This window comes from Bombina bombina, chromosome 6 (genome assembly GCF_027579735.1).
Source record: "Bombina bombina isolate aBomBom1 chromosome 6, aBomBom1.pri, whole genome shotgun sequence".
In the NCBI taxonomy this organism is placed as follows: domain Eukaryota; kingdom Metazoa; phylum Chordata; class Amphibia; order Anura; family Bombinatoridae; genus Bombina; species Bombina bombina.
In genome coordinates, this window is record NC_069504.1 from 647,082,652 (window position 1) to 647,108,714 (window position 26,063).

The window sequence follows — 26,063 nt, forward strand, 5'->3', positions numbered from 1 at the left end:
TAACAATCTCAGCTCTGTTTGACTCAGATTTATTGCAATCCCTTTGTTAAAGAAGAAAAAATGGTTGTTCCCATTTTACAACATCAGAAAAGAAAACAAAAAATTGCAATCAACATCAGTAATTAAAAGAAGGCAAAAAGCCCTTGAAGTTCAACCTTTACAAATCCTCATTGAACCAGGTTCTAATAAAAAGCCTGCTAGCTAATCTAACAGTTCACTGGCTGATAGATGCAATACTTACAATTATAGGGGTCCCTCTCTACCAGCATTAAAACAAAAAGTAAGTTTAGTAAGCACTGCAACATCCATCAAAAAACTGAGATAGATCCTAAAATATTATTTTTGATACAATAAAGACGTTTTTTAATCTCACATCAATTAATGGGATGATGATTTTTTTTGTGCCCAGGTAGTGAAAAAAGAGTAATGAAAAAACCCTTAATTAAGTCTTAATTTTCTGCCAGTGTTAATTGTTGTTATCAGCCACACAGGTTTTATTTTCTACCATTAGACATTTAACTCTTAATAAACATGCACAGCAAATATTTTAAATGCCCCGTACGCCTTTTAGGTGATGGTATTACACAGTAGCCAGTAAATCCATCATTGATAACTGGAAGAAAATTGATCAGCCAAAATATGAACCAAAACTGTCTAGAGACTCATTCCTGCTCTAATGAAAGATTGTTTTTATTTATATGATCAGCGATGGGACCTTCCCAACTGATGAGGGCTCCAGTCTGGAGATCACAGATTCCATCTTTGTTGGTGAGAGTGACAATGTGGGCTCACAGAAAGGACAGAACAGTTACTGGGGAAGAGGAGGCTCGGGGGAGCAGAGATCTTTACCAAGAAACAAGTAAGGATCTCAATATTCTCTCACCTTATACCATGAATGCACCAGACCTTCCTTACTATACTATTTCATCATCAAAGCATATTTTAATTTGTTTATAGTAACCATTCTAAACAATCATTTTTTAATTTGTTTTTACTTCCAAAGAGAGCTTCCCTTCACTAGCCAAGGGGTTAAACTAGTTTTGTTGAACTGCAGATACTTGCTCTTTAAATAAATATTTTCTTCTTTCTTGTGTTTATGACGTTGCTCTTCGACTATAATATGTTAATATTCTACTCAAGTCTTCTCTTTTCATCTGCATGTTTTCTACATATAACGTATTCATTGAAGAACAAATACAAAAAAAACAAGCCTTTAAAAAGTATGTGGTATGGCGGCAAACAATGCACAGAAAGGAGAGATTACAGTATATTATGAGGTTGAATAAATGCAGTAGTTCAATCCTGGTGCTCTGTCCCACGGTCTAGGGTGTTTCCTCTTGTACCTTGTATAATGAATACTGTGGAAAATAAAGGAAGCAGCCAAGCCACCCTAAAATAGTCTCCATGTTTGTTTGTCTCCTCTAAGTACATTTACAAGTCTTATCTCAGGAATGAAGGTAGTAATAAGTCTTTGTGAAGCTAGTGCAAATAGACACTCCCTCAACACGTGTTTAGCTCAACAAAAATTTTTGCCCTGAAATGTCAACCTTTTTTTTAACAGATAGAAAAGCACTGACACTATTTTCCTGTGAGCTGTCCCCATTATTATTCATTAAACAAAGATGATGACTTGGTAAAGAACCCTTTGCCCAACTTGTTTACTTGTATAGCTAAAAATTCTTTCATTTTTATTCTTAGATTCATGTCATTAACCATTTTAATTATGATATTAATCCTGATGTTTTATAATGTTTGAAGTAATATAAGGGGGTGTATGAAAGGGACATGAAACTCACATTCAAGCTCTGACTGTAAACATACAAATGTCTTTGTTGGTTCCAAACCTACAAGTCCGACGTACGTTTCACTGTCCTCACGCCAGCTATTTCAAGGATCAAAAAGTCAGAGCTTGAAGGGACTTCAATGCTAAGGTGAATTGTTAAGCCATTTGGCTGTTCACTTGCATTTGATATATGTGTACCCATAAGCTTGGTGACTAATACAGTCTGTTAAAGTGTTCCTTTTTTATTGTATTTTAATAAATCTATTTTATAAACCTGATATCCTGGAAAATGTCCTTAATAGCAGAGGGGCTTGATACCTATCTGCATCTTCACTAAGAGCTCCAGTTATAACTCTTCTCAATGTGAGTATTGTTCCCTGGGGGACTGGATTAGTTGAATCTACGTACTTCACTCTATTCGCTTCTTATTTTACATGCACATCATATGGGAAGTTCCTACAATCATGGACTCTTATTTTATGTCCCTTTGAAGTTCAGGAAGAAAAAAATAAACATTAGAACAATAGGTCATGCACTTAGAAGGCCTCAAGTTGTGTAGATGGTAACTTGCTAAAAAAGCAGTTGAGGTATGAAATAATTTTCCAGTAAAAGTACTAGGGGCAAATATAATAAAGAAATCAGGAATTCTTGGTATGTGTGTATGGGTATTTTTGGGATTAAGTCATCCTAAAGTGTTAGGTACTTAGAAAGTTAGAAGAATATAAGGCTCTTTTGGTTCTTTGTCATAATAAAAATCTACTTTCTTTTCCATTATAAAAGAATGCCTTGAATTGACACCTTCTGTAATATAAGTATAATCTTTAATTTCCAGAACATTCCCAATCCGAGGGTTTCAGATTTATGATGGACCCGTCAGGTTGCTGAAATGCACTTTCAAGAAATTCCTCCCAACTGTGGACAGACCCTCCAGTGCTATTGCCTTTTCCTTAAAGAATTCCTGGCAGATCACTCCTCAGAACAACGTGTCCCAGATCAAAATGGAGAGGAACGTAAGTTTTAAAAGACCAAGACAACTTCTTATATGAGCGAGCAGAGTGCAGAGTTTTAAAAAAAATCAGACAGGTTATTTAATTTAATATCATTTAATAATTAATACAAATTCTGTTTAAATTCCTTAAAAAACATTTGCTTACTTTTTATTTTTAACATCTTGTTGGATTTTAGCATCAGAAGATGCTTAGGTAAAATCCAAAAAGTGGAAAACAGCACACCTGAATCTTTCTCTTATGGGGCACGGAGCAGCAGACTTGCCAGGTCCACAGCACAATCATAAACTTAAAAAAACTCCAGCCACCATATCAGTTAAAAGACCTTTATTTTCTTATCCTGGGTCCAAACATACAACGTTTCAAGCCAATGTGGCTCTTAGTCATGTACATGACTAAGATCCACATTGGCTTGAAACGTTGTATGTTTGGACCCAGGATAAGAAAATAAAGGTCTTTTAACTGATATGGTGGCTGGAGTTTTTTGATGCTTAGGTAAAGCCATTCTCATACAATGCCACATACATCATTATCCCTGGCATCTGTTTACAAGGAAGATGTTAAAGGCCTAGCATGCAGAAATAGGTTGATAATTGTATCTAAGTGTTTAAAAAAGCTTTTTGTGAAAATATTGGTTGCATGAGCCATTTTTCGGAGAATTGTTTAAAATCTCACTGAAATCATCACACAACACTTTCCATTTGGAGTCTTACTACTATACAGTAATATTTAGCTAACAAACAACTTATATCATAGACAATAACAATAAATGTATAGACTCAACAAGTCATATAGTATAGCATGTGGATTTTCCTATAGCAAGAACAGACAAAAGGTGGAGGATATAACCTTGCAGCATTACAGAGGTTACTGTTGACTTTCAGCCCTTGTTAATAATCTATGCTTTTGTTTGTCTTGGCTCCTGTTCTAGTGTTGAGGTCTCAGGGATGAACCTCCGGTAGGCAGCTGAGGGTGTCTTAGGTTGCCCAGTCCCTCTCATTGAATAGTATTTAGCTGATTTGATTATTTTTTCCATTATCCATTATAAAGCAGAGCTATTGTCTGAACCAGTCCCTGGGCTACACCCTGAAATGCCAGAACCCGCTGAGTCTTGCATGAGATATATAGAGTTGACAGGGGATTAACTCTTTGGTGCCATTAGTGATTCAGGAGCAATATGTTGCAAGCTCTTAGAAGACCAGTTATTTAGTGTATTTCTGCCAAAGCCAAATTTTCTGTCTTGCCCTTTGCAGGATTAAGGTTCATCTCACTGAGTAAATACATATGCAGAGAAAGTTGTTTAAACAAAGAGGGAAGTCTGTAAAGAGAAAAAGCTGTGTCCACATAATCCACCTTTACTAAATGACCTGAATCACAATGCATGTTCCTGATGTCAGAGTAAGGTCCCTGTACAAGAACGTGTGTTTTATTATTTGAAAAAAATATTCACTATTTATATTATCTCAAGATAGGATGCCAAAAAATCAGGACAAAACATGTTAGCATAGAGTAATTTAACAGAAATAAAAATGCTAGGGACCTCCCGTATAGATATTGCACAGGCTCACAAGGATAATTATGACCAGAACATTTGTATAAATTGCACTCATTTATTTTTAATTTGTGACAGATCATCCTCAGCATTAAATTATAATTAGAGAAATGTAGTCGAATTTGAATTGAGAATCCGAAACAAAAAAAAAGAACATTATAAAATAAGTTAGCAGCACAATGGGGGCCAGTAAATAAATTTGTAATTTACAAATCTTTAGGAAGCATGCAAAGCTCTTTATATACCATTCTAAAGTATCTGTTCTGATCTCAAGTGATATATGAACACATTTATATGTGCTCAACTTTACATAAACACATACACTGCTGAGTACACTCACTTCTTTTTTTTTTGCATGTGCTTAGAATGGGCTAAGAAAAACAATTTATATAAGTGCAAGAAGAAGCCAATATGATTTTTTTGTAATTTGTGTCACATAGATATTTAGAAATTTACAGCAATTCAAAAAGAGACATTTATAGATCTAGGAGGGTTTTGCATTAAAAGAGGACTTGTCGTTCCTAAACTGGGTGAATTGGGAGGTTTGTATAACAGGGATTGCAAAACTAGTGAGTTGAAGGGACAGTAAAGTATAATTTCTTGATTAAGAATAGATAGAGCATTTAATATTACACAAATGTTGAGTTTAATTCTATTTTCAAATTTGCTTAGTTCTTTTTGTATACTTTGTTGAAGAGCATTACTAGGTAGGCTCAGGGACAGCAATACTGCAGAGGGCAGTATCAGGCTACAAAAGTTACTTGGCACAAGCTACTTATATATTTTCTGACTCCCAACCTAGTTTTGATTGGAAATATACAACTAAGCTGTTCTTTTGTAATCTCATATATACAGCTGAGTATAGGCACAGTGCCTTCCAGTACATGTTTTGTATTGGCTCTACTGGACAGGCAGGTGTACAGAACACAGAATGTTAGCTAATAAAGTGTATACTGCTATGTTTTTTTTAACATTTGACCAGCTGAGATGAAGCCCATACACAGTTACCCACATTGTTTTATGGAAACTTCAGCTGCTCTTGCAAAAAAACCTACTCAGAAAAGCAAAACTTACATCTGTAGCTTTGATTTCAATGACACTGCACTGTTACTCCCCAAATCCAATATATTAATCCCTAAATAATAGCATATCTTGGATCATTTAAAATTCACTTATTTTCTATAAAGTGAGTGCCTTCTGTTGCACAAAAGAAAGTTTTCCCAGTCTTTTGGTAAGTTTATTTGTTCACTAATCTCCCTGCTCTGACAAGATTATCTAAAAAGTCTCATCAGTACTGTAAAGGTCCCTCAACAAACTATTTTAGAAAAGCAACTTTGATCTTGAGAGTTGCAGGGTCTGCATGCGAAGGACAGACACCTATATTATAATATAATGTTAAAAAAAAACCTCTAAAGATTTCTCTCCATGCCGGTGAGTTTTTGTTTGTACGACCCTAAGTGTTTTTTTAAATGTTCATGTGTATATTAAAATATTTAAAGAGTCAAATACATATGAAGTTGCAGTGTTTTCTAAGACTACCCTGTTGCATTATACTGAAGGGCTAATTTCCTTCTTGTTTAATATTTCAAAATATTCCTGATTAAATATCTTGAGTATAGGATCAAATACAATGACTCACGGTGTTCTGAAAAAATAGCGAACCCGTGAAATCAGCAAACCCCGTCACTTCCTGTAGCGTGGGATCAGCTGTTTGACAAGTTCTTATCTTAATGCGCATGCATGCCGTGTCATGGCATTCCTGCTTGCACACATCATTCAGTGCTTCAGTTTCTTGCACAGAGGTGTAGTTTGTATATGTAAGGCATGATGGGTAATGTAGTTTAATTTCAAATAACTACGGTACCTTTATTTATATTGCTAATACAAGTCTAATACAAATCAGTTGGCAGTATAATAAGACATTTTGTTTTTGCCCTTAGTTAAACAAAAACATCAAAAAGAAGATGTTTTTATTTAACTGAGGGCAAAAACAGCATTTCTTATCATACTGCCAACTGATTTGTATTAGACTCCATTATATATTTAAAAGTACTGTTTTGTATTTTTCTTTTTCAATAATGTTGTTTTAAAATATCAGCATCTAATTCTTTAAGGTTCAGTTTATTAATTTATCAAAAATATTTATAATGTGACTTGTTATTACAGCAATATAAATAAAGGTACCATAGTTCTTTGAAATTAAACTACATTACCCATCATGCCTTACATATACAATCTACACCTCTGTGCGTAAAACTGAAGCACTCAAGTGTGTGAGCAGGTGTTCTGTCGAGAACTGCAATTCATAAAAAATGGCAATTTGACGTCACTTCCGGTGAGTCTTCTATTTTAATATCTGTTTTGCCTCTGTCTTGGGGCCGCACCGCCAAACCTCTGGCATACACCCCAAGTGAACCTTGGAGAATGAGGTTTTCGCCCCCCCCTTGAACCCCCCAGGCGGAGGCAAAATAGATAGTGAAGATAGGCGATTACAGTGCCCATCTGATTATTTGTGAATCCTGTCACTAACTGGGCACGGACCAATCAGATGTATGGAATCACCGGAAGTGACGTCAGGTCAGATTGCAGTTTTCGATGAATTACAGTTCTCGACAGAACACACAGGAATGCCATGATGTGGCACGCATGCGCATTAAGGTAAGAACTTGTCAAACAGCTGATGCCACATCACAGGAAGTGACGTGGTTCACTGATTTCACGGGTTTGCTATTTTTTTCAGAAAAACGGCGTATGGGGAAAAATCTTGATTCAATCACAAATTATACAACTGGTGGATTCAAGACATTGACTCCCGCCTATGTATACTGCAGAGCATTCAGAATAAATATGTCTTAATCTTTGTGGGCACAATAGCACCTCACAGCAGCATAATTCCCTAATTTAATAAGCACCAAAGTGTAATTGGCTAATTAAATAACCTTGAATACATGTAATGTTTTTGTTAATTGTTGCAGACTAAGACACAGAACAACCTTCTAAGGTCACATTTGCACTTAAATCACATACACAGCCCTAAATTGTTCTCCAGAAGGGAACACAAGGTATTGCCAGTTTAATGCTGACAGTGTACCTCTGTTCACTGTAAAGCTTGTGCTACATGAACACAAATCATTAATCTGCAGCTTGTTGTTGGTACAAAGGAAACAGCTCCCAAATAATGTCTCACACTGTGAACATCATGTTCATTTCCATATATAGAAACTATATACTTGTGTTTTCGATTATTTCCTAATTAATTGTGTTGTATCTGACATGTAACAAACAAGATGATTTAATAGGAACTTGGAACATCTTGCAAGAAATTGTGTAATTTGAGTATGTGGCCCTCTGCACACTACTGTAATATATCAGGCTTATGAGCACCTCTCTCAGCTTTAAGTGCATTTGTATTCCTCAGTGAGCAGCAGAAATCAGTATCCACATCACTTAAGGGGGCATGAAACACAATTTTTTTTTCATGATTTAGAAAGTGCATGTGATTTTAAACAACTTTCTAATTTACTTTTATGATCTAATTTGCTCCATTCTCTTGATATTATTTGCTGAAAAGCATATATAGATATGCTCAGCAGCTGCTGATTGGTAGCTGCACATAGATGCCTCGTGTGATTGGCTCATCCATGTGCATTCTCTATCTGAATCATGAAAGAAAATTGTTGGGTTTAGTGTCCCTTTAACAGTCTTCATGTTTCCCTAAGGATTATCACCTTTACCATTTTTTTGTTTTTCTCAGTTTTCTCATATTTTTCTCACTTTTACTCCATTCTCATCCCCCAAAATGTGCACTATTCTATGAAATATCTAATTTTTTTATATAAATCTTCAGTCTATAATATTTTTTTCATGAAATAATTGCAGCATATGTTAATTCACTATTATTATATTATGCTTTCTAATTTAACCCCTAAAATGCCAAAGAAAGCTGCTATGCATTATGTCACAACAATGCAATAAAATGGTTAAACAACAGGGTGATGTAACAATTTATTCTGAAATTAACAAATTAAGGTCTTAAATCAAGGACACAGTAATTGTCCTAACTTCGTGGCCATATATTTTAGAACATTTTTGGCTTGCAGAGTGTTGCATCCCAAATGACATTGATTTTGGAAGATCTTAGTAACCACATCTGCAAAACTAATGCTAATTTGAACAGTTGCCCTAGTAATTTGTAGCAGATGCACACAAGTCACTGTTATGATCCTGACAGTTGATGTATCATTTTATTTTCAAGTATTAACCATGGTTCAGCCATTCAGAAACTTGAAATTTAATGCATGAAGGGTTGGTTTATGTTTGGGTTATTTGCAATCACAAGTTCGTGGTAATTACATTCTCTGGTAATTTGTACAGGTTGGTCTCAAGGTGTTCTTTGGACGATCTGGACAGTGGTTTGGATCAAATGATTATGACGGTGACAAAGTCTCAGTTTTCCATGACTTAGATGGCTCAGTGACTGGATACAGAGACACTTTTGTAGGACGTGCAGATAATTATATTTTGCGTCACCCGGGCTGCCTTACAGTGCCAAGATGGAATGGTGTAATTTGCGCAGGAAAATATGCACAGGTCAGTTTGTTCTTTTCTTTGTTGTTGTTTTTTTTTTCTAATTTATTGATTTATTTCAAAATTTATTAAAAACAATGTTTAACATGTTTCCCTAATTTTATGAGCTACTGTTCAATAGACTGTTTTCCTGATATGTCTATCAGTTTGTCCAAATTCATCTCGTCCACCCAAAAAAATTCTCAACTTTAAAACTATTCCACATTTAATACTAATAATTCATTTACATAGTCTATTTTGTACTCTGGAAGAAAATATTTTATTTTTATTTTTTTAAACAGAACCATTTCAAACAATATTATATCTCCTTACAACGTCATTTTACATTAGGCCAAAATCTTTAAAATAAATTCAATACTCTTAATATGCAGTTCACAAATGTTGGAGTGACATTTGCTTTCAAAGGAACATAAAAGATCAATAGCATTTTATTATTGAACTACTGCTTGCACTGACATATGTATTCTACAAATTTGCGATTATGCACATATGATGTGCGGCTATGCACATATGCCACTAGTGATTGGATGAGTAATTACGTTCAGCTCTGGACCAGTAAAACACTGCCAGTATAAAGATAAATTTGACTATGTGTTTAACCTTTTTTAGGAGTTAAACACATAGGTTTTTTTTAAGCAATAGTGTATTAGAACATATTATTTTTCCTTTATTGCCCTTTATAGAATTCTTTTATTGGCCATTTTAAGCATAATAACATAGCAATGTTGCTATATATTTATCCATTTAAATAAAACCAGAATGAAGCTGTTATCATTTAGCACTGTGATGGTACTAGGGTTACCACCTCAGCCATGTATTCCTGGACACTTATGAGTTATACATGCTGCAGGGTGTGCAGGTAGGAACATGAATTTCAGCCCTGTACAGCACAAAATTAGTGACACTGAACAGCACTGTTAATGTTCCCTCTACACACCCTGCATCATGTATAACTCATAATTGTGCTGGAAAACATGGCAGAGTTGGCAACCCTAGACGGTACAGGTGTGCCTGGAAGATATTGCAATGTTTTTACAAAATCAAGTGCAACAGGGAGAAGAAAACAATTTATGCTGCATAGAGACTCTTTCTTAGGAGCAAATATCGTTGTGCTAAGAAAATAAAAAAGGAAACGTGTCAGTCATGACCATGTGCACTGTGTTTATGTCTAGGTGTTGGCCTAATAAAGCTTTATTGTTTGTTACTCCCTTTTTTTTTATTTTCAGAGCTCAAAAGTATTATCCCTAATGATCCATTTATAATAGTGTATTATCCACTAGTTAAAGGGATAGTCAACACCAGAATTGTTGTTTTTTAAAAAGATAGATAATCCCTTTATTACCCATTCCCCAGTTTTGCATAACCAACACTGTTATTGAAATATACTTTTTAACTCTGTAACTACCTTGTATCTAAGCTTCTGCAGACTGCCCCCTTATTGCAGTTCTTTTGACAAACTTGCATTTTAGCCATCAGTGCTGATTCCTAGGTAACTTCATGTGCGTAGGCTTAATGTTATCTATATGACACACATGAACTAACACCCTCTAATGGTGAAAAACTGTAAAAATTCATTCAGATTAGAGGCAGCCTTCAAGGTCTAAGAAATTAGCATATGAGCCTACCTAGGTTTAGCTTTCAACTAAGAATATCAAGAGAACAAAGCAAAATTGGTGCTAAAAGTAAATTGGAAGGTTGTTTAAAATGACATGCCCTATTTGAATCCTGAAAGTTTATTTTGGACTTGACTGTCCCTTTAAATCTAGTCACAAGGCATATGTATTCTACAAATAAGACACAGGATTAAGGAGTAACAACCAAAAAGTTGTGGCTTTCTCTTTGGTGACAATAAATTGATATTTTTCTAGCGTCCTGCTGCTTTTTGGTATTTTTGTATATTTTGGGGTTGCAGTCCCCAAGCAGTGTGCACTCTTTATAATTGTGCTGGATTTTTAAATATTTATATTCAAAGAATTAGAATAGCCCAAACCTGATTTATATAACTACACCAAGCAAGGCATTCAACCATACCAGAATGTAGAGCTCCTATTAAAGGGACATATAAGTACAAAAAGAAAATACTCTGTGTCAGTGGAATCTATTATTGTGTAATTGCTGGCATATACCAATGTGTTTAATATCTTGCAAATCTCGGCATCAGAGCAGCAGTGCACTACTGGGACACAACTGACCAATGACAAGAGACGCATGTGTGTAGACGCTAATGATCAGCAAGCTGTCAGTAGTGCATTGCTGCTTCTGAGCCTAGCTTGGTATGCTTTTCAAGAAAGGATACCAAGAGAACAAAGTACATTTGATAATAGAAAAAATGGAAAAGTCTCTTAAAGGGACATTAAACCCAATTTTTTTTTTCTTTCCAGATTTTGAAAGAGCATGCAATTTTAAACAACTTTCTAATTTACTTCTGTTATCTATTTTGCTTCAGTTGAAGCAAATTAGATAATAGAAGTAAATTGGAATGTTGTTTAAAATTGTATTCTCTACCGGAATCATGGAAGAAAATTTTTGGGTTTAGCGTCCCTTTAAAACTGCATGCTCTGTCTGAATCATTAAAGTTCATATTTTCCTTCAACACAATATTATCTGCAAACATTTCTGTCTTAGTATATCTTTATTGTTCCCTAACAATGTTTATACATCGTTAGCTAACTTGCTTCTAACATGATATTATGTTTGTTACTTTTGACTTCTCTATGATCATTCTAAGAGTTTTATTTGACAACCATTTTGACAGGTGTCTGGATTTTGTCAGATCTTCCACTGCTGGAGATTTTAGATGCATACAAAAGTAATGCTGCACACCAGCCTTTACATATTAATTCACTTCCGCCAAAAACAGTAGTTATCCAAGAAAAATATAGACATGAAGGAAGATGTGGTTTCTTCTGAGTCATTAAAAAGCTCCTTTTTTTTGTACAGTATAATTCCTGCAGGTCTTAGACTTTACACTCTGTGTTTAAAAACAAAACACTGACCTTCATCTTCTTAACCAAAAGGTTTTATTTTAGAACCTTGAACTTAAAAGGACATGAAATTAAAAAAATGTCTTTAATGATTCCGATAGATCAAAAATGTTTAAACTTTCCAATTTATTTCTATAATCTAATTTGTTTAGTTCTCTTGATATCCTTTGTTAAACGAGCAGTAATGCACTACTGGGAGGTAGCTGAAAGCAAATGGCAGGGGGCATATATGTGCAGTCATCAATCAACAGCGTCTGAGCCTACCTAGGTATACTTTTCAACAAAGGATATAAAACAAACTAGAGAATAGAAGTAAATTGGAAAATTATTTAAAATGGCATGCTCTATCTGAATTATGAAAGAAAAAACTGTGTTTCATGTCCCTTCAGTTTTATGAAATAGAATTTTATAACGGTCACACATGCATTTAGCCTTTCTGTTGCCAGTGACTAATATGACATTTGTTTGCAGAGATACGATTTGTCTGTATAATGACAACATCCTGTGCCAAGGTAACTTACTGTGCCTATTTACTGTTTCTCTGGAATTCCCTTCCCTTCAGTGTATTGTTGAATAGTTATTAATCAATATTTACCCATTCATTTTTAGAGTTATATTTCCAAGCACTTTCAGTAAATTCAGTATTTTGCTGATAGCATAATTACTTTAAATCTAATGCACAAGTAAATGTGGTGCAATGAGTAGATTTCAGGTTTGGAGCCATTCCAGACCATAAGACAAACACGTTTTCCAATGGTTTACAAATTACTTGACACTGTATTATCTCATCGAATACCTATGGCAACAACCAAAATAGAATACATCAGAAAATAGACATTTAGGGGCATATCTATAAAGCTCCGTATGGAGCTTGAAGCCCTGTGGGGCTCGCCAGAAACACCAGTTATGAAGCAGAGGTCTAAAGACCGCTGCTCCATAACCTGTCTGCCTGCTCTGAGGAGGGGGACAGAGATCGCCGCAATTCAACCCGATCAAATACGATCGCGTTGATTGACAACCCCCTTTTAGCGTCCGCGACCGCAAATCTGCAGGGGGCGGCGTTGCACCAGTAGCTCACAAGAGCTGCTGGTACAATGCTGAATGCGGAGACCGTATTGCTCTCCGCATTCAGCGAGGTCTGTCGGACATCATCCACAATGTCGGATCATGTCCGACAGGCCTTTCATAAATAGGCCCCTTAAGCTATAAAACATTTTCACAAATATACGACAAAGGGTTAATTATGCATACAATATACTTTCAAATTGTTAGCAACTTGCAAGCAAACATAAGGCAGTACTATTTCTAGTATTTTATATATATATAGGTATTTTTGATTCAAGTTTTGCCCTTGAAATGCTTGTTATATATGTATATATACAGTATATATATATATATATATATATATATATATTAAAATACAAGCGAAATGTCGAAAGAAGTTCAGCGCTGCAAACACGTGGAATACAAATACAATGTTACTATGTCAAATATACTAAATGTCTTTCAGATGTGATAGACAAATGTTCTATCTATCCCACTGGTTCTATATGAACCGATATAAGACAAAGTCCGGTGAATATAAAAGTTCAACAATAGTAGTGCAATGGTTTGAATTGATAATACTAGGTGGAACTCAAATTACAACAATTGCAACAATGATGCTGGGGGATAAGTGGTATACCCTTACCAGAGGGTACCTCAATCTTATGAGGTAATGTCAGCGCGTCTGTTTGGATTCTCTCCAGTCAGTCTTGGATTTTCCTCCTGTGTGTGAAAAGATCCAGGTCTTTACATTCGTGCCGACTTGTGTATGGTGCTTTCAATCTAGGAACTTCCTTGTTCTTTATATCACTGGCTTGGTGTCTCCTCGTAGTATGGTGGTTCCGTCTGGACCTTGGCTCTCACCGTATTTAGAGGGAGCGTTTCGAAGCGTGCAAGATGCTTCTTCATCAGAAGAAGCATCTTGCACGCTTCGAAACGCTCCCTCTAAATACGGTGAGAGCCAAGGTCCAGACGGAACCACCATACTACGAGGAGACACCAAGCCAGTGATATAAAGAACAAGGAAGTTCCTAGATTGAAAGCACCATACACAAGTCGGCACGAATGTAAAGACCTGGATCTTTTCACACACAGGAGGAAAATCCAAGACTGACTGGAGAGAATCCAAACAGACGCGCTGACATTACCTCATAAGATTGAGGTACCCTCTGGTAAGGGTATACCACTTATCCCCCAGCATCATTGTTGCAATTGTTGTAATTTGAGTTCCACCTAGTATTATCAATTCAAACCATTGCACTACTATTGTTGAACTTTTATATTCACCGGACTTTGTCTTATATCGGTTCATATAGAACCAGTGGGATAGATAGAACATTTGTCTATCACATCTGAAAGACATTTAGTATATTTGACATAGTAACATTGTATTTGTATTCCACGTGTTTGCAGCGCTGAACTTCTTTCGACATTTCGCTTGTATTTTAATTTTTTTTGTCAGTGTTAGGGGTACACTGTATCGTACCTGTTCAAGCAGCTCAAATACCTACACCCATTAAGCTTACAGAGAACATATACATCTCACCTGTATATACCTCACAGCTAGATGTAAAAATCTATTCACACTTTCTCAGTAATATATTACCTACCTTTTGGTGGAACAACTGAGCGCTGATCCTTTCTTTATATTTCTCATATATATATATATATATATATATATATATATATACACGTATATATATATATATATATGTTTTTTTAGATTACCCATTCTAAAATGCAGAATTTGCTATTTTTAAGTATCTCAGATGGCCTATCATAGATAGATAGATATTGATCGATTGATCAATAGATAGATTGACTGACAGATAGTCAGATACATACACATTCAGATAGTTAGATAGAAAGATAGACAGACAGACAGATAGATAAATAGACAGATACATAGATATACAGACAGACGTATAGATATAGACAGATAGATAGATAGATGATAGATAGATAGATAGATAGATAGATGGACTGGCAACCTGCTCTAATAAAAGGCTCCCCTGCATTAGGATTGTGCACCTTCTGCACACACCTATGTATAGACTGGCTGCTATGGACCCCCCTAGCCCTTGGGCTCTGGTGCCGCTGCACCATTGGTAGTTCCACACCTGGGGCAGAATCTTGGCACACTGGAAGTCTGATCCAGGGGCAGAGTGTGGGTAGATAGTCAGGCAGACAGATAGATGGATACAATTACATTTAATGATATACTAGAATGAGTATATAGTTGTAAATGTGGAAGCAAATCTGAGCTGCATAGATTTATTTAACACATTAGCTGCCATAGGAACTGATACAATATACAATCAAATTTATAAAGGTGTTGGAAATGACTTTACCTTGAAAACTATGGTTTCACAACCTAAAGCAAAGACACTAATATATATATATATATATATATATATATATATATATATATATATATATATATATATATATATATATATATATATATATATATATGTGTGTGTGTGTGTGTGTGTAACAATTAAAAGACTGAATCATACTGGCTGCTTAGCCACTGCTTGTCAACACTAAATATTAAACTGTCTGCAAATATTTCTGTCTCTTGGCTTCTCTTTTAGTATAATTTGGATTCTGCATTGGAGATCCAAGAAGGAGACTGTTGTTAAATCTGCTAAAGCTACAAGTCATACCCAGACAATGACATTTTTTCAGCATCTTAATTACACTAGAAGGGGTTGCATTATACCAGGTAGCAAGGTACAGGTCTCCATGGCAGAATAAAGGATTTTAATTTTTAAAGATGTCACTATATAACATTTTATTATACAAGAGATTTCTTCTCCAGTGGCAGTAGACACATTTTGGGTGAAAGATCAAAAGTGTCTCAGTCAGAATAAACACCTGTTTCAGTTTGTCAAATAGACTGTCATTTCATTTGTTTGGTTGCTAAGGAAACCACAGGTTACATTCCTTTTAAGGGTGGATGCAATATTTATTATCCATTTCTCAGTATACAATATTAATTATGTGTGCCTTTGTCTTAAAAATGTAGCCTTAGGTTATAAACTACCTTTCAGGTCACACCCTAGTACATTTAAATCCTTCGTCTGAAAATTTTCAGACATGCTAAACATGTGTTCTATTTCTACTAGTTGTACAACCAGTAAAGGTCTCTCTGCTTAGATAAATATAAGGATTCACTGAGGCTAGTGTATATAGGTTTGTGTATGTTTATATATGTGTAGTATGTGTATTTGGTGTTTGCAGTGTCTAGTAGTGTGCATTTCAGTAGCATGCAATTGTGTGTGTTTGTGTGTATGTGAGTGTCTGGTTAGTGCTACCGCAAGCTTGCGGTAGCAATGAGTGCACCGAAAATTATTTAGGCCTAGATTTAGAGTTCGGCGGTAAAAGGGCTGTTAACGCTCCGCGGGTTTTTTTCTGGCCGCACCATAAATTTAACTCTGGTATCGAGAGTTCAAACAAATGCTGCGTTAGGCTCCAAAAAAGGAGCGTAGAGCATTTTTACCGCAAATGCAACTCTCGATACCAGAGTTGCTTACGGACGCGGCCGGCATCAAAAACGTGCTCGTGCACGATTCTCCCATAGGAAACAATGGGGCTGTTTGAGCTGAAAAAAAACCTAACACCTTCAAAAAAGCAGCGTTCAGCTCCTAACGCAGCCCCATTGTTTCCTATGGGGAAACACCTCCTAAGTCTGCACCTAACACCCTAACATGTACCCCGAGTCTAAACACCCCTAACCTTACACTTATTAACCCCTAATCTGCCGCCCCCGCTATCGCTGACCCCTGCATTACACTTTTAACCCCTAATCTGCCGCTCCGTAAACCGCCGCCACCTACGTTATCCCTATGTACCCCTAATCTGCTGCCCTAACATCGCCGACCCCTATGTTATATTTATTAACCCCTAATCTGCCCCCCACAACGTCGCCGACACCTACCTACACTTATTAACCCCTAATCTGCCGAGCGGACCTGAGCGCTACTATAATAAAGTTATTAACCCCTAATCCGCCTCACTAACCCTATCATAAATAGTATTAACCCCTAATCTGCCCTCCCTAACATCGCCGACACCTACCTTCAATTATTAACCCCTAATCTGCCGACCGGAGCTCACCGCTATTCTAATAAATGTATTAACCCCTAAAGCTAAGTCTAACCCTAACACTAACACCCCCCTAAGTTAAATATAATTTTTATCTAACGAAATAAATTAACTCTTATTAAATAAATAATTCCTATTTAAAGCTAAATACTTACCTGTAAAATAAATCCTAATATAGCTACAATATAAATTATAATTATATTATAGCTATTTTAGGATTAATATTTATTTTACAGGCAACTTTGTAATTATTTTAACCAGGTACAATAGCTATTAAATAGTTAAGAACTATTTAATAGTTACCTAGTTAAAATAATTACAAATTTACCTGTAAAATAAATCCTAACCTAAGATATAATTAAACCTAACACTACCCTATCAATAAAATAATTAAATAAACTACCTACAATTACCTACAATTAACCTAACACTACACTATCAATAAATTAATTAAACACAATTGCTACAAATAAATACAATTAAATAAACTATCTAAAGTACAAAAAATAAAAAAGAACTAAGTTACAGAAAATAATAAAATATTTACAAACATAAGAAAAATATTACAACAATTTTAAACTAATTACACCTACTCTAAGCCCCCTAATAAAATAACAAAGCCCCCCAAAATAAAAAATTCCCTACCCTATTCTAAAATACAAATATTACAAGCTCTTTTACCTTACCAGCCCTGAACAGGGCCCTTTGCGGGGCATGCCCCAAGAATTTCAGCTCTTTTGCCTGTAAAAAAAAACATACAATACCCCCCCCCCAACATTACAACCCACCACCCACATACCCCTAATCTAACCCAAACCCCCCTTAAATAAACCTAACACTACCCCCCTGATGATCTTCCTACCTTGTCTTCACCATGCCAGGTTCACCGATCCGTCCTGGCTCCAAGATCTTCATCAAACCCAAGCGGGGGCTAGACATCCACTGAAGAAGTCCAGAAGAGGGTCCAAAGTCTTCCTCCTATCCGGCAAGAAGAGGACATCCGGACCGGCAAACATCTTCTCCAAGCGGCATCTTCTATCTTCTTCCATCCGATGACGACCGGCTCCATCTTGAAGACCTCCAGCGCGGATCCATCCTCTTCTTCCGACGACTAGACGACGAATGACGGTTCCTTTAAGGGACGTCATCCAAGATGGCGTCCCTCGAATTCCGATTGGCTGATAGGATTCTATCAGCCAATCGGAATTAAGGTAGGAATTTTCTGATTGGCTGATGGAATCAGCCAATCAGAATCAAGTTCAATCCGATTGGCTGATCCAATCAGCCAATCAGATTGAGCTCGCATTCTATTGGCTGTTCCGATCAGCCAATAGAATGCGAGCTCAATCTGATTGGCTGATTGGATCAGCCAATCGGATTGAACTTGATTCTGATTGGCTGATTCCATCAGCCAATCAGAAAATTCCTACCTTAATTCCGATTGGCTGATAGGATTCTATCAGCCAATCGGAATTCGAGGGACGCCATCTTGGATGACGTCCCTTAAAGGAACCGTCATTCGTCGTCTAGTCGTCGGAAGAAGAGGATGGATCCGCGCTGGAGGTCTTCAAGATGGAGCCGGTCGTCATCGGATGGAAGAAGATAGAAGATGCCGCTTGGAGAAGATGTTTGCCGGTCCGGATGTCCTCTTCTTGCCGGATAGGAGGAAGACTTTGGACCCTCTTCTGGACTTCTTCAGTGGATGTCTAGCCCCCGCTTGGGTTTGATGAAGATCTTGGAGCCAGGACGGATCGGTGAACCTGGCATGGTGAAGACAAGGTAGGAAGATCATCAGGGGGGTAGTGTTAGGTTTATTTAAGGGGGGTTTGGGTTAGATTAGGGGTATGTGGGTGGTGGGTTGTAATGTTGGGGGGGGGGTATTGTATGTTTTTTTTTACAGGCAAAAGAGCTGAAATTCTTGGGGCATGCCCCGCAAAGGGCCCTGTTCAGGGCTGGTAAGGTAAAAGAGCTTGTAATATTTGTATTTTAGAATAGGGTAGGGAATTTTTTATTTTGGGGGGCTTTGTTATTTTATTAGGGGGCTTAGAGTAGGTGTAATTAGTTTAAAATTGTTGTAATATTGTTCTTATGTTTGTAAATATTTTATTATTTTCTGTAACTTAGTTCTTTTTTATTTTTTGTACTTTAGATAGTTTATTTAATTTTATTTATTTGTAGCAATTGTGTTTAATTAATTTATTGATAGTGTAGTGTTAGGTTAATTGTAGGTAATTGTAGGTAGTTTATTTAATTATTTTATTGATAGGGTAGTGTTAGGTTTAATTATATCTTAGGTTAGGATTTATTTTACAGGTAAATTTGTAATTATTTTAACTAGGTAACTATTAAATAGTTCTTAACTATTTAATAGCTATTGTACCTGGTTAAAATAATTACAAAGTTGCCTGTAAAATAAATATTAATCCTAAAATAGCTATAATATAATTATAATTTATATTGTAGCTATATTAGGATTTATTTTACAGGTAAGTATTTAGCTTTAAATAGGAATTATTTATTTAATAAGAGTTAATTTATTTCGTTAGATAAAAATTATATTTAACTTAGGGGGGTGTTAGTGTTAGGGTTAGACTTAGCTTTAGGGGTTAATACATTTATTAGAATAGCGGTGAGCTCCGGTCGGCAGATTAGGGGTTAATAATTGAAGGTAGGTGTCGGCGATGTTAGGGAGGGCAGATTAGGGGTTAATACTATTTATGATAGGGTTAGTGAGGCGGATTAGGGGTTAATAACTTTATTATAGTAGCGCTCAGGTCCGCTCGGCAGATTAGGGGTTAATAAGTGTAGGTAGGTGTCGGCGACGTTGTGGGGGGCAGATTAGGGGTTAATAAATATAACATAGGGGTCGGCGATGTTAGGGGTAGCAGATTAGGGGTACATAGGGATAACGTAGGTGGCGGCGATTTGCTGTCGGAAGATTAGGGGTTAATTATTTTAAGTAGCTTGCGGCGACGTTGTGGGGGGCAAGTTAGGGGTTAATAGATATAATACAGGGGTCGGCGGTGTTAGGGGCAGCAGATTAGGGGTACATAAGTATAACGTAGGTGGCGGTCGGCAGATTAGGGGTTAAAAATTTTAATCGAGTGGCGGCGATGTGGGGGGACCTCGGTTTAGGGGTACATAGGTAGTTTATGGGTGTTAGTGTACTTTAGGGTACAGTAGTTAAGAGCTTTATAAACCGGCGTTAGCCAGAAAGCTCTTAACTCCTGCTATTTTCAGGCGGCTGGAATCTTGTCGTTAGAGCTCTAACGCTCACTGCAGAAACGACTCTAAATACCAGCGTTAGAAAGATCCCATTGAAAAGATAGGCTACGCAAATGGCGTAGGGGGATCTGCGGTATGGAAAAGTCGCGGCTGAAAAGTGAGCGTTAGACCCTTTAATCACTGACTCCAAATACCAGCGGGCGCCCAAAACCAGCGTTAGGAGCCTCTAACGCTGGTTTTGACGGCTACCGCCGAACTCTAAATCTAGGCCTTAGTGATCAGATCTCTGGTTAATTTTTAATTCCTCTTGTGAGCACAAAGCTTCACTGCAATGTGAATGCGAGATAGTGTTTGCATTGAACTCGACTTGTAATACCAGCGCATATTTGTGTCTGCTGGTATTACTTAGTGGAGAGCAAATATCACACTCGTGTAAGCAATATTTTGTGCTCCACTTGTAATCTGGCCCTTAATAAGAAAACAATACCTTGCAGTCTGCATTGTGCAGTGTTTGCTTATTGCAGGGTGAAGTTACCTAATTAACTGTTTCATTGCTGGGCTGCACACAAAACTGGTCTTAGAGGGAACACTACTTGTATATAGTGGAAACTGGTGATTACAGAATAAGTAGCACTATATTGCAAGACCTTGCTTTGCAATGAGCACTACTCACTGGCTCAGTGGCAATTTCCGCTCTGCTGGTCCTGAACTGTATTTTAACTATGTGTTTAACCCCTTTGCGGGAGTTAAACACACAAAGGTGCAGGGTTGCTAGTCTTAAAATGATAGGCTGTTTTAACAAATTAGAGTATGCAATTTTTCAACTATAATGACCATTTCAAAAATCCAATAATACGCTACCATTTTATTTAATGTTTTTAGCATTTACAGCTACTGAGAGTTGCCATCAAAACAGACTAATGTCAAATAAATAAATAAATAAATCTAAAGCTGCAAACAGAGATGAACAGTTAGTGATTCTAGTTTAAAAACAAAGCTTTGCATATTGATATCATTTGTTTGTTAGCTATTGGCTATTTTTTTTTTCTTTTTTGGCTGTGAAGCATTGAAATATAAATGTTTAAAGAATATAGCAGCATATGTGTGAGTAGGAGTAAAGATATTTCTTGCTATATCAGAATGTCATTGTTAGAACTTAAAGGGACAGTCTACACCTTAGTCATCTTAAAGTCTTACCTTAGATTGAGCTGCAAATAGCGTACTGTACACTTTCTATATCATGCAGCAGGAACAGTAAATAAGTTATTTTAAAATGAATAGTGTTTCTGGCCAGTTTGAAATGGCTGCACAGCTCAGCCCACTGATGACATCATGATCTGGGCTGCATATGGCATCCAATCAAAAAAGGCTCACTAGTTGGATTCAACAGACTGTCAATGCTATTCAGCAGAGTGCATAGATGCAGTCCAGATTGTGATGTCATCAGTGGGCTGAGCTTGGCAGCCATTTCAAACTGGCCAGAAACAATATTCATTTTAAAATAACTTTTTTTACTGTTCCTGCTGTGTGATATAGAAAAGGTGCAGAAGGCTATTTGCAGCTTAATCTAAGGTAACTCTTTAAGATGACTAAGGTGTAGACTGTCCCTTTAACTAATTTTAATGAGATTAAGTAAGAAAAATGTTTTTTCATGACTTCAACTGGAACAGCCTTGATTATTCTGCAGGAACACTGAATCTTCCTATAGAAGAATTACAAGAAAATATTTATGAAAGCCACATGTTCTAGTCGGTTGGCTTCACTTTGCCTCTCTGCTACTCTCTTTCTACAGCTTTATATCCAGGCCCGGAGACCTGAAAACCTGACTATGTTGATTGCCAGAGCAGCCTATCCCTCTAATCCATTGAGGCTTACTGGTGTGAATAGAGGAGCACCATATCAACAGTACCAGCCCGTGGTGATGTTACAGCAAGCCTATACCATCCGGTGGGAGGGCCAGACGCCCAAAGAAGTAATCTTATATCCCATTAACTTCAACAGGTATTTGAATAATGTGTTATTCAAATTAACATCCTTTGTATGTGTGGTTAAAGGGTCATGAAACTCAAACGTTTTCTTTAGAGAATACAATTTAAAACATCTTTCCAATTTACTTCTATTATCAAATTTGCTTCATTGACTTGGTATCCTTTGCTGAAGGAGCAGCAATGAAGGAGCTAGCTGATCACATCAAGTCAGCCAATGACAAGAGACATATATGTGCATCCACCAATCAGCAGCTAACCACCAGTAGTGTATTGCATCACTTAAGTCTACCTATGTAAGATTTTCAAGGACACCAATAGAACAAAGCAAATTATATAATAGAAGGAAATTGGAAAGTTGTTTAAAATTGCATGTGCTATCTGAATTATGAAAGACAATTTGGGTGTTTCATGTCCCTTTAAAGCCGTAGAATGACATCTTGCACATTAGAAAAATGATTTTGTCCAATATTTTTATTCACAAATTATTAAAGAAAATTTATTTTGAAATCATAATACTGCAGTTATTTATAGCCTTTACCATAATACTTAAGGAGTGACCACTGACCAGTTTTGTTTGTAATTAAGTGTTACGTTACCATTCAGCATATATAGCCCACAACAAATGGCCGTCAATGGGTATCAGTTAAATTTGATAAACTAACATACATACATTTAATATGTAAAAGAGTCCCAAAGGCTCAGTAAAATCTTAATCAGTTACTAAATTTCCATTTGTCCTGGTATCACCTGTGTCTCGGGAGGAAGTGATATATTTTTCTGTACGGCTACATGGGTTACATAGGCTGCGCTCTGAAATTAATACTGACCGTGAATGAAATAAGAAGTGTATATTAAGAAGTCTTTAGGGTTTTTCGGAACTCTGTTCTAGATGTCTGAAAATGTTTTCTTGGTCCATAAATGTAGAACACCTGCCAGAGCTCACTTCCAGTACACAAGATCATCTGTCTAATTAGGACTTGTTAGACTAATATCCTTCTATAATTCTCCATCTGAGAAAACTATACATTTGACAAATATTGGTGCTAAACAATTGAAAACTGGCTCTCAGATGTAGCTTAGAGAATGTTTCTAACGTGTAATCATAAGCAATGGAGGATGAGAGGTGTGATTAATCTGAGTTATTATTGATACCATATGCACAATTAATGTCTGTCTTGCTGGAGCCTTCACAGTGTATCAGTCTGCCAATCTGTGGCTGTCACTAGTGACGTGTGACATGTATGATTTATAAACAAGATGGTCCCGTCTCACCCTTACAATTAATTAGATGCATTCTGAAGGTTTCAATTAAAGCTGTCAGTAAGGCTGTGCCTCTGTATTGCTTCCAGGCAATGAAACTTTGTTCTCTGTCATTCTTGAAATCTGCCAGCACTGCACACACCACTCATAAATGCAAATTGTGGCTGCCAACACTTTTTAGAAAACAAATTGATTTTTTAACAGACACGTAAGCTTCTGAGCAGGGGAGTTTGTGGCAGCTCCACATAGAGAGTTGTCGGTGTACACGGGGCACTGAGTGCTGCATAGAGATTAGATAGACAGCAAGCTGTAGGGAGGATGAAGCAATACGTGTGCTCTGTGGCTTAGTCTGGGGATGAGCTTGTTGGCAGAACTTGCAGAATGGATTTGCTTTCTGTCTACAAGTGCTTTTTGAATTTCAGTGTTGCTGTTTATTTGTGTTCTGAAACCTCAATCCTTGGCAGACAGCTGCTTCTACTGTGTTTTACTGCAGTAAAGGAAAAGTCATTCCAATCATTTGGTTAAATTATGGTGAGGTTATGGAGTGAAGGCTTGATAGGATCCGTATGTTCTTTTTCTGTTAAATGAGAAAACAGGCTCAGCTTTTTTTACATTGAACTTCCATTATATATTTAAAATTGCATCACAAAGAAGTTTATTTTAGTGTTTGCATATTGTATACAATTTAGTGAAAGTGTGAGTGATTTCTGACATTTCATAGTATATTCCAATGTTCCTCACTTCCAGTCCTCACAGTCAGGGCACACTTGCAGGCCAGATTTTCAGGATTACTTTGGGTGAAAGCAGTTTAATAACAATGTTTACTAATCAGCTGATTATTTCACCTGTGCTCACCTAGTTCAGATATCCAGAAACTTTGTTAGGGTGCCATGAGGCCTGGAATTGGAAAAAAAATAAATGCGATCAGTATCTAGCACACTGGTTTCCATACCTGTCCTCACACCTCCCTAACAAGCCACGTTTTGAGGATATTGGAACTGTAGCACAGGTGAAATAATCAACTAATTAGTAACCATGGTTATTAACCTGCTCTCATCCAAGGTAATCCCGAAGTCCTGGCCTGTTGGGGAGGCCTGAGGACAGGTTTGAAATCCAGTGATCCAGCCTAATTCTGGTGACTAGTCTACACAGCAGTAGAGTGCAGCTAAATGTGCTTATGGACTTAGCTTTGCTTGCCAATCCATTGTCTCTATGTCCAGAAAGAAATGTCCTGCATGATTCTACTTTATCACCATTTTTCAAGATACTATCTAGGACCAGACTGCAGACCACTATTGTCTAGCATCCGAGATAGCTTCCTTCATTGCTAAGCCTAGGGATGTCCAAAACATAGGGCAAACCCAAAAGGTCAAGCAGTGATAATGTAATGAATGGAACAAATTTGTATAAAACTGATTATATAGGTTATGCAAATTAAGCTGAATTGTTGGCAGTGTAAGATATAACCATTTAGCAAAGTAGGCAACTTTCTAACTGATATCTATCAGTTAAATGGACATAAAACAGTATGAACTAACATAAATTTCTAAATATATAATGCCTCCAAAGCTTGACTGCAAAAAGGTTTCACCATTTTTTTTAACCACCGTTAAATCCTTTAATTCAGGCATAGTTTTGTTTGCAGCAAGCTCCCCCTGGGCATTTCCATATATGGAAGGTGCTATCCAGGCCATAGCTTTGGCAGAATGCACTCATACATGTGTACAGTAGGGGGCAGAGTCACATGGCACCTGACTAAAGCAGTGCACAGTATAATGCTGAAGCTTTCACAAAGCATGTGATATTATCCACATTAGAACGAGCAAGCCTCTTGAAAACAAAATATAGCAGGACCTGCTGTCCCTCCGCCTCCTTAACCCCCCTTGCTTGCATAAGTATCCTCACATGCACACTTTGCTATATGATAGCACAGGTTTTGGACTAGGACACTGATAAGGGGGATGGGGCAAGCTACACTTGGCAACACTAAAGTGTAACTAATTTTGCAGATTTTTGTAAATTTTATTAAAATACCTATAAGCTTTCTTTTTACACTTTTTCACACACTTATTATTACCTCAGTTGACCCTTTAATAATATGCACATAACTCAAAATGTTTTATGGCACTTTAAGTGATCTACAATTGCAATCCATTCTCAGCTGTCTTATGTTCTGTAAATTACAATTCTAGGTTTACACAGAATTTACACAGTGAATCAAATACTGCACAGAGCATTTATACAGAAATGTGTGAGTTGGCGTTCACATTTGAATTCGCTAGTGGTGATGCTAGTGGGCATAAGCACTATGGATATTTGAGAAATCTCTGTTTAACAAAGGTGTAAATCTGGACGTGTGTCCTGGGAAATTTTGCTGTGGATACTCTGTTATTTAAGTTTAGAAAGAAGCCAAACGGGTGCAATTTCTGTTAGCCCTACCCTGATTATGAATAAGGATAAAATAACAACCGGGCCTCTTCTTGAAGGCACAAGACTGAATTCCTTAAAACATTTCTATGTCTC

The 26,063-nt window shown here is 36.7% G+C and overlaps 2 protein-coding genes across 2 annotated transcripts in view; both read left to right on the forward strand.

Annotated features, from left to right (window-relative positions):
* Positions 1-26,063, forward strand: part of LOC128663372 (cell surface hyaluronidase-like) — a 124,834-nt gene that overhangs the window by 72,072 nt on the left and 26,699 nt on the right. The window contains exons 16-19 of the mRNA XM_053717675.1: positions 707-859; positions 2,616-2,793; positions 8,717-8,932; positions 22,085-22,293. Of these exons, the coding sequence (XP_053573650.1) occupies positions 707-859; positions 2,616-2,793; positions 8,717-8,932; positions 22,085-22,293 (756 nt within the window). The remainder of the gene's footprint in view (positions 1-706; positions 860-2,615; positions 2,794-8,716; positions 8,933-22,084; positions 22,294-26,063) is intronic.
* The window catches only part of CEMIP (cell migration inducing hyaluronidase 1), a 188,410-nt gene that overhangs the window by 25,954 nt on the left and 136,393 nt on the right, over positions 1-26,063 (forward strand). The gene's annotated exons all lie outside the window — the stretch shown is intronic.